The 18374-nt window shown below is 44.1% G+C and overlaps 1 protein-coding gene across 5 annotated transcripts in view; it reads left to right on the top strand.

Moving 5' to 3' along the window:
* Positions 1-18374, top strand: part of NCOA1 (nuclear receptor coactivator 1) — a 755746-nt gene that overhangs the window by 704442 nt on the left and 32930 nt on the right. For 4 of the 5 annotated variants that reach the window (XM_082251137.1, XM_082251139.1, XM_082251136.1 and 1 more), the window contains 2 exons: positions 6922-7098; positions 15329-15449. In XM_082251137.1, the coding sequence (XP_082107263.1) occupies positions 6922-7098; positions 15329-15449 (298 nt within the window). The remainder of the gene's footprint in view (positions 1-6921; positions 7099-15328; positions 15450-18374) is intronic. The other variant, XM_082251140.1, reaches the window with a different exon arrangement.

Below are 18374 nucleotides of genomic sequence, written 5' to 3'. Positions count from 1 at the left end.
CAATACCAATTTTCCCGCTGACACCTCCATTTCCACCAATTCCCATCAAACCACCATTAACTGGGTTTAACCATAGGATGCCATACCATTGACGGGTCCTTACTTTGATATTACACAGCAAAAATTTGGACACGTCCAAGGACCCCAACCACCAAACCACTAAAATCACCCACAAGTACAACATCCACAGGGCAGGAGGGTGGGAAGCTTCTTTCTCGTCCGTTTGCCTCAAAGTGCTCTTCAGACTCCACAGCCTCACCTCTACACACGGTCATTGCCCCTCTCTAGCATTACCTCCTCCAATAAATGCCTTAACCCTTTAATCTAAATACTGCCACTACTACCATTGACCCACTGACTGCTGAACTACCCTGCTAGCCCAGCCATGCCTGCCCTTTGCCTATTTTTGCTTTGGGCCTCTCTTTTTCACTGCCAGTACAACTGCTTGAGGTCACCACCTGGGGGTGCATGTAACTGAATGACAATGCAGTAGTATAGTTGGGGGACAGTTGTCACCTGATAACATGAAGTGCCTTCAGGACATGACTTAAGGATTCATCAACCTGGGTCCTTAAGACTACAGAATAACGACACGGACTGCGTGACATGGGTTTAATACAACAGCCACTTTTATTCACCAAAGAATAAATAACATAACAATAAAACATACCAATAAGTGCAAATTCAACAATATACGTAATTCTAACAAAGCTTAATAAGAAGGGGTCTTTGGATGTGGTTAGGCACGATATTAACTGGAATCGTCCATATCCTCAGCCGCGCCCCAACTGGCTCGAAGGCGTTGCAACACCAAACATACTTCCATTTTTCCCTCCCAGGGGACCTAGATCCTGGGAGGACCACCACTAACAAAGTGAAAGCACCATACCTTAGATGGGCCCCACAATTTTTTTAACATTTTAATTACTCACTGATCCCCCAAAGACCTCCTGACCCACCACTGCTGCGACTTGCATTGACTTGCATTATGTGAAGTCCGTGCAAGTCGTGCCGAAGTCGCGGTGCACTGCAAATTCACTAGTCGCCCCCGAAGTCGTGTCGCCATAGTGTGAACCGACTCTCAACGTCCCTGACACCGTAAAAAAAAAAACATTACCACCACCCATGCACTTCAATAACCGCTAGCCCAAGGGCGGGAGGGAGGGAAGTCACCTCTTCACCTGAACTTCCTTGGATTGACTAGATTGACCTGCCTCCACAGACCCCCTCACATTTGGACCCTTCCCATCCAGCCTCTACCTCCAGTCAGGTAAGGCCTGCTCCCCTTCCCACTACACTGACCTAGCTCACCCTTCCTTGACCCTCTTCCCCTGTTCCTCCCGCAGTCATGCAGCCCTTTCGTCCATTCTCTCCTACAGGCCTCACTGGATTCCTTGATGTTATTTTAAGGAAATCTGCAGATTTAAAAAATGATTGAAAATGACTTCTGAAAGCTCATTTATATATTAATATTGGATTTTCATTGATAAGGTTTGATTCACTTTAAATCGGGGCAGGTTGCTTCAAGTTTTTTATTTTTTTTGTCTTTTCCTCCTAATTACACGTAGTTTCTTTCCTTATTTGCACTAGTTTGTTCATCAAGATCACACTCTCTTTTTTTTATCATTTGTCAGCTAAATTACTAGCAAGCTTGCGTATTTCTGTAAAGTGCAGAACTCGGCGAGTTTTAGAAAAATCCCCAGGTGAATTCTGCATTGCTTTGCATAAAACTGAATTTTTCGCATCAAGGGCAATCTCGGCCTGTCTGGAGCCCATGTCGGCTCCTGGCGCTGTTATGATGGTTGTCTTATTTCAAATAAGCTTTGGACTTTCTGACCAGCTAGTTGTTTTTTTTTTTAGGTAACAGCCACAGCCTGAGTAGCAAAGCTTGTCATCTGTCAACATGTGGCAGAGAACGGTCTCTTTGGAAAGCAGTGATCTATTTGCTGACCCCGCCTCTAAATTAGCAGGGACCACCCACTCAGTGACCCAATCCCTGCAATTAGTGCCTTTCTGTGTTTTGGTGTATGTGCAGTATTTCAAATAAAGCTAATGCGTGAACATGGCCCAGGACACAGCATCATTGGTCAGCAGGGCCGCAGATATATTTTTTTTTTGAGGGGGAGCGGGAATCAGTCTAGGGCAGTCCAGGGCACCTAGAGTGAAAATTATTAGGCATGCATGCGCAGCATGTCACAATGAATTGAGGGTGTGGCAAAAAAACTGTGTGGGGCTTAAAACTTCAGTCTATTCAATTCACATATGGCACAGTACTCGTAATAATATTATTTATATTATTTATCTACGGTGCCACAAGCAGGAATCTAACAGAGTGCAAGGTTCAGGAGGGTTCAACACACAGAGTGCAAAGGTCAGGAGTGCGTTGTGCACAGGTCAGTAGAGTACAGCAAAAAATGTCCTCTCTGCCTGAGTCAAATCCCCCCAGTATAAGTCTCCCCCTTTCCACTAGTAAAAATTCCCTTTCCCCCAGTTAAGATTACCCCAATAAAGGTTTCCTTCCAATACAGCTCCCTCTTAGTATAAATCTCCCCAAAAGAGTTTTCCCCATAAAGATCCCCCCCCCAGTGCAGTTCCCTCTCAATATAGCTCTCCCCAGTATAGATCTCCTTCCCCCAGTACAGATCCCCCCCCCCCCATCCTGTAAAGCTTTCCCTCTAGTACAGCTTCTTCCTAGTACAATTTTCCCACAATACAGATTCCCATCCCCCAATACAGTCCCCCCCCCCAGTAAAGAGATCTCCCCCTAGTACAGATCTCCTTCCCCTCCTCCAGTACAGATCCCCCCCCCCTCCCGTAAAGAGTCTGTCCCCCCAGTACAGTTCCTTTCTCTCTAGTACTGCTTCTTCCTACTACAATTCTCCCACAATACAGATTCCCCTCCCCCCAATACAGTCGTCGTCCCCAGTAAAGATCTCCCCCCAGTCCCCCCTCAGTCCCCTCTCAATATAGCTGCCCTCAGTACAGTTCCCACCCCCATACTGTAAAGCTTTCCCCCTAGTACAGCTTCTTCCTAATACAGTTCTCCCTCAATACAGACTCCCATGCCCCAATACAGTCCCCCCCAAGTAAAGATCTCCCCCCAGTCCCCCCTCAGTATAGCTCCCCCCAGTACAGATCTCCTTCCCCTCCAGTACAGATTCCCCCCCACCTGTAAAGATTCTGTCCCCCCAGTACAGTTCCTTCCTAGTACAGATCTCCCCTAGTACAGATTCCAATCCCTCCAATACAGTTCCTTCCCCCAAGTAAAGATCCCCCCCCCCCAGTAAAGATCTCCCCCAGTACAGTCCCCCTCAATATAGCTCCCCACAGTACAGCTCCCCCCCCCCCCCCCAGTGAAGCTGTCCCTAATTCAGATGTCCCCAACACCAGTACAGATTTCCCACCAGTATAGCCATGCCTCCCCTTCCCCATGAAATCCACTCACCAGACCAGGCATTTAAGAGTGGACTGGTGACTCAAGTGTTTCATGTGACCAGAAGCAAGGAGGCGCTAAAGAGAACCAGGTAGCAGAAGCAGCAGCTGCAGTGCTTCTGGTGCACAGCAACTGTCAGCAGTCACTGCAGCAACATGGATGCTCTGGGGGGTTTGGACCCCCCTATCCCCCCACTTATCTACACCCCTGCTGGCCAGATGGTTAAGATGTGGGACTGTCCTGGCAAATTAAGAACCATTTGCATGTATGCAAGGGCCAAGTTAGTCAGTGCTGCCACCATGCTGTTTTAACCGACACAAATATGGTGGAGAATATACCAATTTCAAATTTCCCCTAAAGGAAATTTCTGCACCACTGAAAATAACACCATGAGTAATGCATTTGGTATCCAAGTAGCAAGAAGTATATATTAATGAAAATAGCACACAAACACAGATTAAAAGCTATAGACACATAAAAACAACCACCAGTCTGCAAATACAAAGGGAACCTCAACATGAGTCCCAAGCTGAAATGATGGGGGTCATGTATAATGGAAACAACCAACCTGAGCTTTGAAATAATTACAAAGCAATACAACAGAAAGTTATAGACTTTTTATATTGTATTGTAAGCTAGCTAGTCTTGTTTAGCTATAGAACTAGTCAAATGGTACCCCTGGGTAGATGCAACATGACCTGACTTGATGAAGGTACGTGACCTGACTCGATGAAGGTACGTGCCCCATACATATCATGGCCCCAGCCACTTCCTTCTTGTTATAGTGAAACAAAAATAAGCTGTGGGACCTATGCTTTATGGATAGAACTGTAAGCATGTATTTTCTTGTTTTTTAAAAATAGTTTCTCAACTAGTTCTAGTTTCCTTATAGCCAAATTTTGGAGAAAACTAACACAGCCACTATAAGAACAAACGTTTGAGGATCCCCTCCAAATGATGAGGTTCAGGTCCAGTAAAAGGTTCTACTACATCATACAAAGACATTGTAGATAATTATGTGCTTCCAGACTGTGTCCCAACTCCATGAGGACATGGTTTGACCAGATTGGTGTGGAGGAACTCAAGAAACTTGACCTTAAACCCTATTCCCAGTCAGGTCTTCTCATTCAGCATCCGTACCTGCTCACAATGCTCTTTTGGCTGAATGGGCACAAATTCCCACAAGAACTGTAGACAATTGTGTCCTTCCAACCTTGTTGTAACAATTTGGGGAAGGCTCTTTTCTGTTCCAGCATGACTGTGCTCCTGTGTACAAGGCCAGCTCCATAAAGACATGGTTTGACCAGTTTGGTGTCAAGGAACTCAAGAGATCTGACCTCAGCCCTTATTCCGAGCCTGGTTTCCTCATTTACCATCAGTACCTGATGTTATGATGCCCTTTTGGCTAAATGGGCATAAATTCCCACAGGCAATGTAGACAATTGTCTACTTCCAACCTTGTTGTAACAATTTAGCATAGACCCTTTTCTGTTCCAGCATGACTTTGCCCCTATGTAGAAATCCAGCCCCATATAAACATGGTTTCACCAGTTCAGGGTGGAGGAACTCAAGTGCCCTGCACAAAGCTTCGACCGTCAACCGTTCTGCACACCTATTGGATGAACTGGAATTCCCATCCAGGTCTTCCCGTCCAGTATCAGTACCTGACCTCACAAATCGACACAAATTCCTTCAGGCACCCTCCAAAATCTTGTGGATAGTCTTCCCAGAAGAGTAGAAGTGGTTTTAGCCACAAAGGAAGAACAACCCTATATTAATGGTCATAGTTTTTGAATATGGTTTCCAGAAATCTTATATAGGTTTAATGATCAGCTGTCAAACAAACTGGTGGCCATATAATATATATCCATGAATTTGTTTAATTTACAGAACCAACCCAGGCTGACTCCTACTTTTCTAAAATCATGTCCATTACAAAAATGTTGTATTTCAAACAGAATTTCTTGTTTCTTTATAATATATACTGAATATTTGATCCACTGATGACGTCAGCACGGCCTGACGAAACGTGCGTCGGGAGCGTGAGACCGTAGACTTCCGAGTTGGCGGAACGCAAGCGTGGAGCGGCATTCTATCTACTAAACCAACCAAGATTTTGATTGCAATTGAAGGCGGGCTGTTTGTACGATATGTAGTCCTCTAAATCGGAGTTCCACCAATACCCGGCCATACATCTTTACTGGAGAGAGGAAAGATATGTGGATGGCCCGGATTCATTGTGGATACCAATGCTTATTGTGACCCCCTATAATCAAGGGGTCATATCCTTCTGGTAAGGAGTATTTATTAAGAACACTAGGTGAAGGTGTGGAGGTGAAGGTTTCACATCACTTCTATCAAGTCTATGCTTTTAAACATTGCTGCGATTAACTACATATTCACTTTGATTTTTTAAGCACTAAAAGGACTTTTACTTATTTATCTATTTATGCATTTATCCTGGGTTGTGCTTTTATCTATTGTTGTGGCTCTCTATTTTGCTACTGATGTTATTAAGCACTGTTGGACTGTTTTCATATAAGTTTTTATCTATTTATATGCACCCAAGCACTTTTTGTGAATATTGTTGTTGAGCGCAATATATACCCCCATTTTTTCACATTTATCAATTTAACACGTTGCTTGTTTGCTGCTTGCAGTGCGGAAGGCATTCCCACATATTATATATTCACATATTTATATATATTTATTTATTTATTTATATATATATATTTTAATTTTGTATTCACGATTATTAGAAGGTTTGGCACACTAATAATTTGTGTACAAACCCCCACTTGCGCAGTTCTTTTTGGTATATTACCATTTCTTTTTCATATGCTGTATATTAATGTGAAATATGTTGCATGTGTCAGATTTACCACTTATTGTCAGGTTACACGCTTCCAATCAGACAAAGGGAGCCGCAAAGCAAGCAGCATCTGCGATACTCTCTTTAACCCATATTGCCAAGAGAAAAACCTGTTTAAACTAAGCCAGGCAACCAGCATTTTAGAGGAAGGTCAGCATTGGCAGCCTCCTTATTTCTCTCTGGAAAATATTATCAGGAAGGGGGTTGAAGTACACATTGACCATAAAACGTCCATAGTGAGAGCTTACCTCGTGCAACCACAATATTAGTGGGTTCTTGTAGTGACAGCAGCAGATAGAAGCCAATATTTTGGGGTCTAACATGGGTCAGTCCTCAAGGCGACATAGTGGGCTTCCTCCAGGTGACATAGTGATGAAAGATTGAGAAAAGGACCCTGTGCGGCCCTGAAAAGTTAGCTATTTCTGACTTAGCCATCATCGTTTTCACAATATAGTAAATGTGCCCAATGTACACCTGAAGTGCTGGTGATTTTACGTCTCCTTATACCCATTGACCAGACACAGAGGAACAATGTGTGCATAATTTGATATCTTGGCATCTCTATTGACATCATTAATGATGGCCACGTGTTTTTTTTTTTTTTTTTTGTTCACAGACTTTAATGGCATTGACGCAGGTCAGTCACCATTTGGATTCTGTGATCCATTGGATCCCGTGCACATGGACTTGAACCCATTTCCCGCACCTAATGATACCAGTCCTCGGTCTGGACTTACTCCGGAGCAGAGTCGGGTAGCCATGTCGGGGACCACCACCTTTCAGACAGATCCCGGTATGTTTACAGAACCACAGAACACCCCAGACAACGGCACTTGCATGTAGTAATTCTGGGAGTCAAGGACCTTCCACCACTACATCTAGAGTTGCCACCTCATCCCTTTAAAACAGAACACAAATTAATTACACAGGTTCTGAGGCTAATTTAATGCAGAGAAGGCTCCAAGTGAGTTTAATTACCACCTTAATCAGCCACAGAACCTGTGTAATTAATATGTGTTCTGTTTTAAAGGGATGAGGTGGCAACCCTAACTACATCCTCTCCTGGTGAAGCCTAGGAAGCAAATATTGGATCTCCCTTGAGTTACACCCTAGCTAGACAGCAGCCTGGGAAGCAAGGAGCTTCCACACAAGATCCTCTCCAGGCAAGGCCTGAGAGGGCGGTGCTAAGTGTTCAGAAAAAATTGCATCCTCCATGCAAAATAGGGGAAGAAAGAGGAATCCACCACCAGATGCCCCACTCATTTACCAGATGACCCCTTGGGGTCTAGCATAGGTAAGTGGTAGCTTTCAAGAATGTCCCGGTATTCAACCAGACTCTCGTCTCCCCACTCTCCTGATAGACTCGGGAGTGTCTCCACTGTGTAAGAAGGGCCGGTGGGTTCCACTAGATGCTTCACTCAGGCAATATTCGATCAAGCCATAAAGAGAGGAGCTTCATGGTATAGTATGTATGTACCATATTTTAATAAAAATGTAGCCATTCAGGTTATCATGGAACAGCGTTCCGGCTGCGTTCCAAGGAACTGGAAGTGACGTAGGGCGTAGCACGGGACCCGACGCATTTCGTCATCCAGCGTATGACGTCATCAGGGATCAGCTCCTCTATTTCTTTATGGCTTCTGGTGGTGGATTCCTCTTTCTTCCCTTATTTTGCATGGAGAATTTTTTCTGAACACTTATCACCGCAATCACCTTGGTTGGTTTGCTGCACAGTGCATGTGCACTTTCAAGTTTAAGGACTTTATTTTAGATTTGGACTCATTTATAGTTGCACAGTCACTTTATATTTATATTTGTCTCTTGGGGCGACCCATAATTTATTAGTACTGTGGTGGTTTATATATTAAATTGCACAGATTATATTGAGCGCTGTCTCCTTTTGTTTCACAAATACATTGTTGTTTTTTGACTAGCAGCTCAATTCTTTGAATTTAATCCTTTCAGAACTAGATTTATTAATTTTATTAATTTATCAATCTTTGACACTTCACAGTCCTAGGCGCGATCACGTGAGTGACAACAGTCACCAAACCCCTTTTTGTCCAAGGACAGACTAGACCCTACTACACCCAAATCCTCACCATGCAATGGGTTTTTGTGCTTCTCCAGTTTGATGTAAGACCAGGAGAGTGACTTGGCACAGTTTGACCCCCTACTCAGGAGGGCAGCGAAGGTTTCCTTTACTCTGAGGTCCTCACAAATCTGCCGTAGTCCTCCGCAGCTAATTGTGTCACTCGGATGTGTGCAGGCCAAGCTCTGGCGTATTATGGGGGTTTATAATTGTAATCTGCGTGGTAAGCGCCCAAACACAGAGTAGCCACCAGCTTTCATCTAAGCTCAATATATGAACACGGTGTGCAAATGGAGGACCGAGCAGAAAATCTGATATGTGACTGAAGTGCGTATGCGCATGTTACTGTCCTCCCAGCGGGTGATGAAAAGCGAAGCATCCCGCAGCTTTAAATCTATAGCTGCAGGTAAAGAGGATGTCTGATGTACTCCAGAATGCAGCTCCTCCAGCCTGTACCCAGGCTTCATGAGCAATGGAAACATGGAGGGGTTCAAGTAAATGTAAACCCTAAGGAATGCCATTTAGTTAGACAGAGCACTGCATATCATAAACAATCGCAGTTTTTTTTTTTGTATCTCCCCCCCAGCCTCTTTGCAGACATTTCTGTCTCCATGCACTTCAGCGATGGCTGCATGGCATTTCCCATGGTGGGTTTCCTGATGGTGACAACGGTGGACAATGCCTGTGCAATGTGTGTTGAAATGGCCACTTATAGTCTCCATCAGAAGCCCTTGTGAAAGGGTGACAACGCAGGAGCACAATTGGGAGACAAGGACTCTCAGCGAGAACACTTTTATAGGCGGCGGGAGAGGTGAACCCCCTCCCCCTCCTCCCGCTGCTTCCTGGTCATTTCTGAGCTTACCGGAGCCATCAGTAGGCCCAGAAACGATCCAATGTGGCCAATGGCTAGGCAAGAAATTGAGTGAGGGTGTTCTAAAATTTTGTCGGACCCATGAAAATTCCGGACTTGTCACTTCCGGCTGGTGCGAGCCCCGGTGCGCATGCGCACAAGACATTTTCAAGGTCCGATGAAATTCTAAGACTAATGGCACTTTTCCACTGCAAGTACCGGCTCGGCTCTACTCGGCCCTGCTTGGCCCTGCTTGTCCCGGTTTGCTTTTCCACTGCTGGTACCGCATGGTACGGTGTTGGAACGGTTCGGTACGGTACGGTATGGTTTGCTTTTCCACTAAAGTAGTACTAAAGTTAAGTGGCTGGGATAACAACGATTCTCTGACCAATCAGGGGCTAGTAGTGACTGCATGCAAAGGATTGTGGGATATGGTACCGGGTATGGTACCTCTTGGAACCACAATCGAGGTGGTACTGTTTTTGAGAGTCGTACCGTTCGGTTCCATGCAGTGGAAAAGCGCCGCCGTACCGTACCGAACCGTTCCTACACCGTACCATGCGGTACCAGCAGCGGAAAAGCACAAAAGCGAGCCGAACCGTTCGGTTCCATGCAGTGGAAAAGCGCCATTAGCGAACAGCTGATTGAGAGGAGGAGGGGCTGAGGTGGGACGCACACACCGCCGTGGGAAAATTGCTGTCACGGGCGAACCAAAGGTGCTGGAGACCCCAAAATTGTATCGCAGGTAGCCAAGACGCTCCCCTACAGCTGATAAAAATGTGGGGTCTCTGGGATGAAAGGGCGCGGAGCAGTGACCCCGAGGCCCGGTTCTCGGGGTCACTGCTCCGCGCCCTTTCATCCCTGAGACCCCAACTGCGATACAATTTTGGGGTCTCCAGCACCTTTGGTTCGCCCGTGACAGCAATTTTCCCACGGCGGTGTGTGCGTCCCATCTCAGCCCCTCCTCCTCTCAATCAGCTGTTCGCTAAGTCTTAGAATTTCATCAGACCTTGAAAATGTCTTGTGCGCATGCGTACCGGGGCTCGCACCAGCCGGAAGTGACGAGGTCCGGAATTTTCATTGGTCCGAACAAAATTTTAGAACAAGGGCAAGATAGCCCCCACTCGGCTCTATGCCCTTGGAGGACCTCCGATGTCACTTCCAGTTTTCGGGCTTAAAGACATGATTTTTTTTTACGCCAAAAAAGTATTTTTAGGTGTCAGATTTTTGTTTCTTTTGTTTAAAGATTATTGGATAAATGAGAGATCTGAGGTCTTTATAACACCAGATCTCTCAATAAAGAGGACCTGTCATCCTTATTTATTTTACAAGGGATGTTTAAATTCCTTGTAATAGGAATAAAAGTGATACAAAAAACAAAATAAATAAATAAATAAAGGAACAGTGTGAAAATAAAAAACAAAAAGTAAAATAAATAATAATAAAATGAATGTAAAGCCCTCGTGCGCAGGTGTGAACGCATACATAAGCCGCACCCGCAAATCTAAACGGTGCTCAAGCGACACATGTGAGGTATCGCCGTGATTGTTAGAGCGAGAGCAATAATTCTAGCACAGGACCTCCTCTGTAAATTTAAAATGGTAACCTGTAAAAAATGTTAAAGTGTGTGGAGATTTTTAAGAACCGTAGTTTGTCGCCATTCCACCGGTGTGCGCAATTTTAAAGCGTGATATGTTTGGTGTCTATTTACTCGGCTTAACATCTTTAACATTTTACAAAAAAAATTGAGCTAACTTTACTGTTTTTTTTTTTTTTTATTCATTAACCACTTGCCGACCGGCGCAAGTACATATACTGCGGCGGCCAGCCCCGTGCAGGCAAAGTGGCGTATGGGTACGTCACTAGCCTGCGAGCCAATAGGGGGCGAGCGCGCGCCGCCGGAGGCGCTCCAACCCCCGCTCGCTCACTGTGTTCCCCGCGCGTGTGACCAGCGGACCCAATGTCCGCCGGCCACTCGCGATCTCCCGCTGGAGAGGGAGAAAGGCAGGTGGCTAAACAAAGCCACCTGTCATTCTCCCTTGTGTAAGTGCAGAGATCATACAGTCCTGCTATGTAGGATCGCATATCTCTGTAGTTACACAAACAGCCACATCCCATAACAGTTAGAAGCACGCCCCTAGGGACACACTTAACCCCTCCTTCTCCAATAAAGTTAACCCCTTCCCTGCCAGTGTCATTTTTACAGTAACAGTGCATATTTATAGCACTGATTACTGTAGTAATGTCACTGGTACCCCCAAAAGTGTCAAAAATCTCAGTCAAGGGTCCGATCTGTCTGCCGCAATGTCGCAGTCCCGCAAACAAAATCGCAGATCGCCGCCATTACTCGTTAAAAAAAAAACAATAAAAATGACAAAAATCTTTCCCTTAGTAAACGCAATAACTTTTGCGCAAACCAATCAAAATACGCTTATTGAGATTTTTTTTTTTACTAAACATATGTAGAAGAAAACAAATTGGCCCAAAATGTTAAAAAATCTTAGATTTTTACATTTTTTTGGGGAATTTCATATAAAAAAAATGTGAAAAATATTGTTATTTTTGCAAAATTTACGCTCTTTTTTTGTTTATAGCGCATGATCAAAAAATCGCACAGGTGATCAAATACCACCAAAAGAAAGCTCTGTTTGTGGGAAAAAAAAGGACGTCAATTTAATTTGGGTGCAGCGTCGCATGACCGCGCAATTATCCGTTCAAGTCACGCAGTGCCGAATTGCAAAATACCCCCTGGTCGGGAAGGGGGTAAAATCTTCCGGGGCTTAAGTGGTTAAAGTATATTTTTTCCCAATAAAATTGCATTTAAAAGACTGCTGCACAAATACAGTGTGACATGAAATAATTTGAAAAAATGTAAAGCGCCCCATCCCTCCGTGCTCGTGTGCAGAAGTGAATGTATACGTAGTCACATATGTAAACGGTGTTCAAACGACACATGCGAGGTATCGCCGCGATTGTTAGTGCGAGAGCAATAATTCTAATGCAGGACCTCCTATGTAACTTTAAACCGATAACCTGTAAACATTTTTGAAGCGTGTGGGGATTCTTAAACACCCTAGTTTGTCGCCATTCCACGAGCGTGCGCAATTTTAAAGTGTGACATGTTAGGTATCTATACACTCGGCGCCACATCATCTTTTACATTATAAAAAAAAATTGGACTAACGTTACTGTTTTTTTTTTTTTTTTTTTAATTCATTAATGTGTATTTTTTACCAACAAATTGTGTTTAAAAGACCGCTTCACAAATACAGCATGACATAAAATATTGCAATGACCGCCATTTTATTCTCTAGGGTCTCTGCTAAAAAAAAAAAATAATAATTATATGTTGGGGGTTCTAAGTAATTTCCTAGAAAAAAAATACTAATTTTTACTTGTTAGAAAAAGACCTGATCTTAAAGTGGTTTTAAAGTGGCTTTGGAAATGAGATTGCCGTGTTAAACCCAATATGAGATTTTAGTGACTGGCTGTATGTCTACTGACTGAACACAGTAACCAGGTTTCCCTGTGCTTGTCCTCCATGTTCATGAAGTTTCGAGACCGAAATGAGAACCTGTGATTTATCATACATTACTTCAAAGATTTTTACATGCCCATTGGAGCCTTTTGTTTGTGGACTCCTGATCATCAAACTTACAGTATATGAGCTTGTTGGACATCCAATTACAAAACCATGGCCATTAACATGGAGTTGCTCTCCCCCCCCCCCCCTTTGCGTCTAAAACTCCACTCTTCTAAGAAGGCTTTCCACAAGATTGTAGAGGGTGTCTGTGGGAATCTGTGCCCATTTATGAGCTCAAGTACCCATGTTGGATGAGAGGATCTGGGTGCACTTGGCATTCCAATTCATCCCAAAGGTGTTCTACAGGGTTGGGATCACGTATGGATGTTGGAAGAGAAAATCGGGGTCACAATTGGCATTCTAGTTCATCCCATTGGTGTTCTGTAGGGTTGGGATTAGGTACTGATGTTCGCTCATGTTGGATGAGAAGATCTGGGTGGCACTTGGCATTCCAAGTCATCCCAAAGGTGTTCTACAGGGTTGGGATCACGTATGAATGTTGGAAGAGAAAATTGGGGTCACAATTGGCATTCTAGTTCATCCCATTGGTGTTCTGTAGGGTTGGTCTTAGGTACTGATGTTCGCTCATGTTGAATGAGAAGATCTGGGTTGCACTTGGCATTCTAAGTCATCCCAAAGGTGTTCTATAGGGTTGGGATCACGTATGGATGTTGGAAGAGAAAATTGGGGTCACAATTGGCATTCTAGTTCATCCCATTGGTGTTCAGTAGGGTTGGGGTCAGGTACTGATGTTTAATGAGAAGACCTGACTCACAACCAGCATTCTAATTCATTTCAAAGGTATTCAGTAGGGTTGAGTTTAGGGCCCTCATATTGGATGGGAAGACCTGGGTCACAGTTGGCATTCTAATTCATCCCAAAGGTGTTCAGTAGAGCTGAGGTCAATTACTGATATTGGAGAAGACCTGACTCACAATTGGTGTTATGATTCATCCCAAAGGTGTTCATTAGGCTTGAGATCAGGTACTGATGTTGGATGAGAAGCCCTGGCTCACAATTGGAATTTCAATTCATCCCAAATGTGTAACGTAGGGTTGAGTTCAGGTACTGATGTTGAGAAGACCTGGGTCACAATTGGCATTCTAGTTCATCCCACTTGTGTTCAGTAAGGTTGAGGTCAGGTACTGACGTTGGATTGGAAGACCTGGCTCACAACCAGCATTCCAATTCATCTTAAAGGTGTTCAGTAGGGTTGAGTTTAGGCACTGATTTTGGATGAGACGACCTGGCTCACAGTTGGCTTCTAGTTAATCTCAAAGGTGTTCAATGAAGTTACAGTCAGGCGCTGATGTTGGATGAGAAGGCCTGGATCACAAATGGTGTTCTAGTTTATCTCAAAGGTGTACAGTAGGGTTGAGGTCAGGTACTGATTTTGGATGAGGAGACCTGGTTCACATTGCCATTCCAATTCATCCCAAAGGTGTTCAGTAGAGTTGAGTTTAGGCACTGATGTTCGAAGAGAAGACCTGGCCCACAGTTAACTTCTAGTTAATCTCAAAGGTGTTCATAGTTACATAGTTACATAGTAGGTGAGGTTGAATAAAGACAATAGTCCATCCTGTTCAACCTGTGTAGGTGTGTGTGGCCGTAATCAATCCAATGAAGTTAAAGTCATGCACTGATATTGAATGAGAAAGCCTGGATCACAAATGGCATTCTAGTTCCTACAAAAGGTGTATTCAGTACAGGTGTTCTGTAGGGTTGAAGCCAGGTGCTGATGGTGGATGAGAAGACCTGGTTCACATTTACCATTCCAATTCATCTCAAGGGTGTTCAGTGGGGAGGAGTTTGGGTACAGAAGTTGGTTGAGAAGACCTGGTTCACAATTTGTGTTATAGTTCATCCCAAAGGTGCTCAGTAGGGTTGAAGCCAGGTATTGATGTTGGATGAGATGGCTCACAATCAGCATTTCAATCCAAATGTGTTAAGTAGAGTTGAGGTCACAGCTCTGTGCAGGCCACCCAACTTCCTCCGCACCAAGCTGGTCAAACCATGTGTTTTGGGAGCTAAAAGAACAGAAAATGGTCCTCCCCAAACTGTTACCCGAAGGTTGAAAGGACATTATTGTCTAAAATGTCTCTGTATGTTGTAACATTACCAGTACCCTTCACTGGAAACATCAGAACTGTATTGTTTGAAGGTAGATCCATATAATGTTGTCATGATAGTAGGAGTGATAGGTGTCCACAGACTTCATGCCAGCTCCCGGATTTCAATACTTTGCGTTACTGACCCCAAAAAAGTGTACAGATCAGGAAAATAGGCAAAGAGTCAGAAGTCCTTATCTGCTCACTTATAGAAGGTCAGCGACTAAATATCGAAGCCGGGAGGTTAACATGACAGCCAGGCAACTGGCATTTTTAGAAGAAGTGGGTGTGTAATGATATCCTCTATATTACTCTTAAGGAAGCATGCAGAATTGCCTTTTTGGTATTCTGCTTGGTGACTGTTGGTAACCATGTATCCTTCCACCATAGGCCTCCCGGACCAAGACCTGGGAATGACGGACCAATTCGGACAGTCTGGAATTGCTGACCAAATACCCTGGTCTGACAGCTTGACGCCTCTGAACCGCGTGACCCAAAGCACACAGGAAGAGTAAGTACCCAAAGACCACCTGGAGACTGAATGTGTGAGAGTGTTGATTAGGGTTTTCCAACCAAGGTTCCATGGAACTCTAGGGTTCCTCCAGAGGTTGCTAGGGGTTCCTTGAATGATGAGAAATTTTTGGCTCTCAGATAAGTTCATACAGACTCCATTGATCGTTTTAACTATCTGTAAGGGGGCAATTCTTCCCAATGACCTCAAGTGTGAGGAGCATTCTTCCCAATGACCTCAAGTGTGAGGAGCATTCTTCCCAATGACCACCAATGTAAGGAACATTCTTCCCACTGATCACCAATGGAAGGAGCATTCTTCCCACTGACCACCAATGTAAGGAACATTCTTCCCACTGATCACCAATGTAAGGAACATTCTTCCCAATGACCACCAATGTAAGGGACATTCTTCCCACTGATCACCAATGTAAGGAGCATTCTTCCCACTGACCACCAATGTAAGGAACATTCTTCCCACTGATCACCAATGTAAGGGACATTCTTCCCACTGACCTCCAATGTAAGGGACATTCTTCCCACTGACCACCAATGTAAGGGACATTCTTCCCACTGACCACCAATGTAAGGGACATTCTTCCCACTGACCACCAATGTAAGGGACATTCTTCCCATTGATCACCAATGTAAGGGACATTCTTCCCACTGACCACCAATGTAAGGAACATTCTTCCCACTGATCACCAATGTAAGGGACATTCTTCCCAATGACTTCCGATGTAAGGGACATTCTTCCCACTGACCACCAATGTAAGGGACATTCTTCCCACTGACCACCAATGTAAGGGACATTCTTCCCACTGACCACCAATGTAAGGGACATTCTTCCCACTGACCATCAATGTAAGGAGCATTCTTCCCACTGACCACCAATGTAAGGGACATTCTTCCCACTGATCACCAATGTAAGGGACATTCTTCCCACTGACCACCAATGTAAGGGACATTCTTCCCACTGATCACCAATGTAAGGGACATTCTTCTCATTGACCACCAATGAAGGATCATTCTTCTCACTGACCATCACACTAATGTATCAGGAGATGTAGATATAGTCATTTTTAGCAAGGGTTCCCCAAGACTGGAAAGTTCTTTCAAGGGTCCCTCAGTGTTAAAAAGGTTGAGAAAGACTGGGATTTACAAGGGTGTAACTTCAACCTATGACGTTGGATCATATATTTCTGTTCATGCCACTAGTAGTCTTGTTGAATCGCCCATCCCCTACTGGGTCAGATTGATGGTCAGAATGTGTAAAGTCGTAGCTTAAAGTTTTAGGGTCCTAAAACCTGCCATTGTTTCCGAATGGAGAACATCCAGCATCATCCATTCTTTCCTCCCCAGCCTGACTGTCCCCGGCCTGCCACTTTCATATACAGTGCCTTGCGAAAGTATTTGGCCCCCTTGAACTTTGCAACCTTTTGCCACATTTCAGGCTTCAAACATAAAGATATAAAACTGTAATTTTTTTGTGAAGAATCAACAACAAGTGGGACACAATCATGAAGTGGAACGAAATTTATTGGATATTTCAAACTTTGTTAACAAATAAAAAACTGAAAAATTGGGCGTGCAAAATTATTCAGCCCCCTTAAGTTAATACTTTGTAGCGCCACCTTTTGCTGCGATTACAGCTGTAAGTCGCTTGGGGTATGTCTCTATCAGTTTTGCACATCGAGAGACTGAAATTTTTGCCCATTCCTCCTTGCAAAACAGCTCAAGCTCAGTGAGGTTGGATGGAGAGCGTTTGTGAACAGCAGTTTTCAGTTCTTTCCACAGATTCTCGATTGGATTCAGGTCTGGACTTTGACTTGGCCATTCTAACACCTGGATATGTTTATTTGTGAACCATTCCATTGTAGATTTTGCTTTATGTTTTGGATCATTGTCTTGTTGGAAGACAAATCTCCGTCCCGGTCTCAGGTCTTTTGCAGACTCCATCAGGTTTTCTTCCAGAATGGTCCTGTATTTGGCTCCATCCATCTTCCCATCAATTTTAACCATCTTCCCTGTCCCTGCTGAAGAAAAGCAGACCCAAACCATGATGCTGCCACCACCATGTTTGACAGTGGGGATGGTGTGTTCAGGGTGATAAGCTGTGTTGCTTTTACGCCAAACATAAAGTTTTGCATTTTTGCCAAAAAGTTTGATTTTGGTTTCATCTGACCAGAGCACCTTCTTCCACATGTTTGGTGTCTCCCAGGTGGCTTGTGGCAAACTTTAAACAACACTTTTTATGGATATCTTTAAGAAATGGCTTTCTTCTTGCCACTCTTCCATAAAGGCAAGATTTGTGCAGTATACGACTGATTGTTGTCCTATGGACAGAGTCTCCCACCTCAGCTGTAGATCTCTGCAGTTCATCCAGAGTGATCATGGGCCTCTTGGCTGCATCTCTGATCAGTCTTCTCCTTGTATGAGCTGAAAGTTTAGAGGGACGGCCAGGTCTTCGTAGATTTGCAGTGGTCTGATACTCCTTCCATTTCAATATAATCGCTTGCACAGTGCTCCTTGGGATGTTTAAAGCTTGGGAAATCTTTTTGTATCCAAATCCGGCTTTAAACTTCTCCACAACAGTATCTCGGACCTGCCTGGTGTGTTCCTTGTTCTTCATGATGCTCTCTGCGCTTTAAACGGACCTCTGAGACTATCACAGTGCAGGTGCATTTATACGGAGACTTGATTACACACAGGTGGATTCTATTTATCATCATTAGTCATTTGGGTCAACATTGGATCATTCAGAGATCCTCACTTGAACTTCTGGAGAGAGTTTGCTGCACTGAAAGTAAAGGGGCTGAATAATTTTGCACCCCCAATTTTTCAGTTTTTTATTTGTTAACAAAGTTTGAAATATCCAATAAATTTTGTTCCACTTCATGATTGTGTCTCACTTGTTGATTCTTCA

This window comes from Pelophylax lessonae, assembly GCF_965119305.1.
Source record: "Pelophylax lessonae genome assembly, chromosome: 3".
Taxonomy (NCBI): Eukaryota; Metazoa; Chordata; class Amphibia; order Anura; family Ranidae; genus Pelophylax; species Pelophylax lessonae.
The sequence above is the reverse complement of the archived record's forward strand: the minus strand, read 5'-3'. Positions and strand labels throughout refer to the sequence as shown.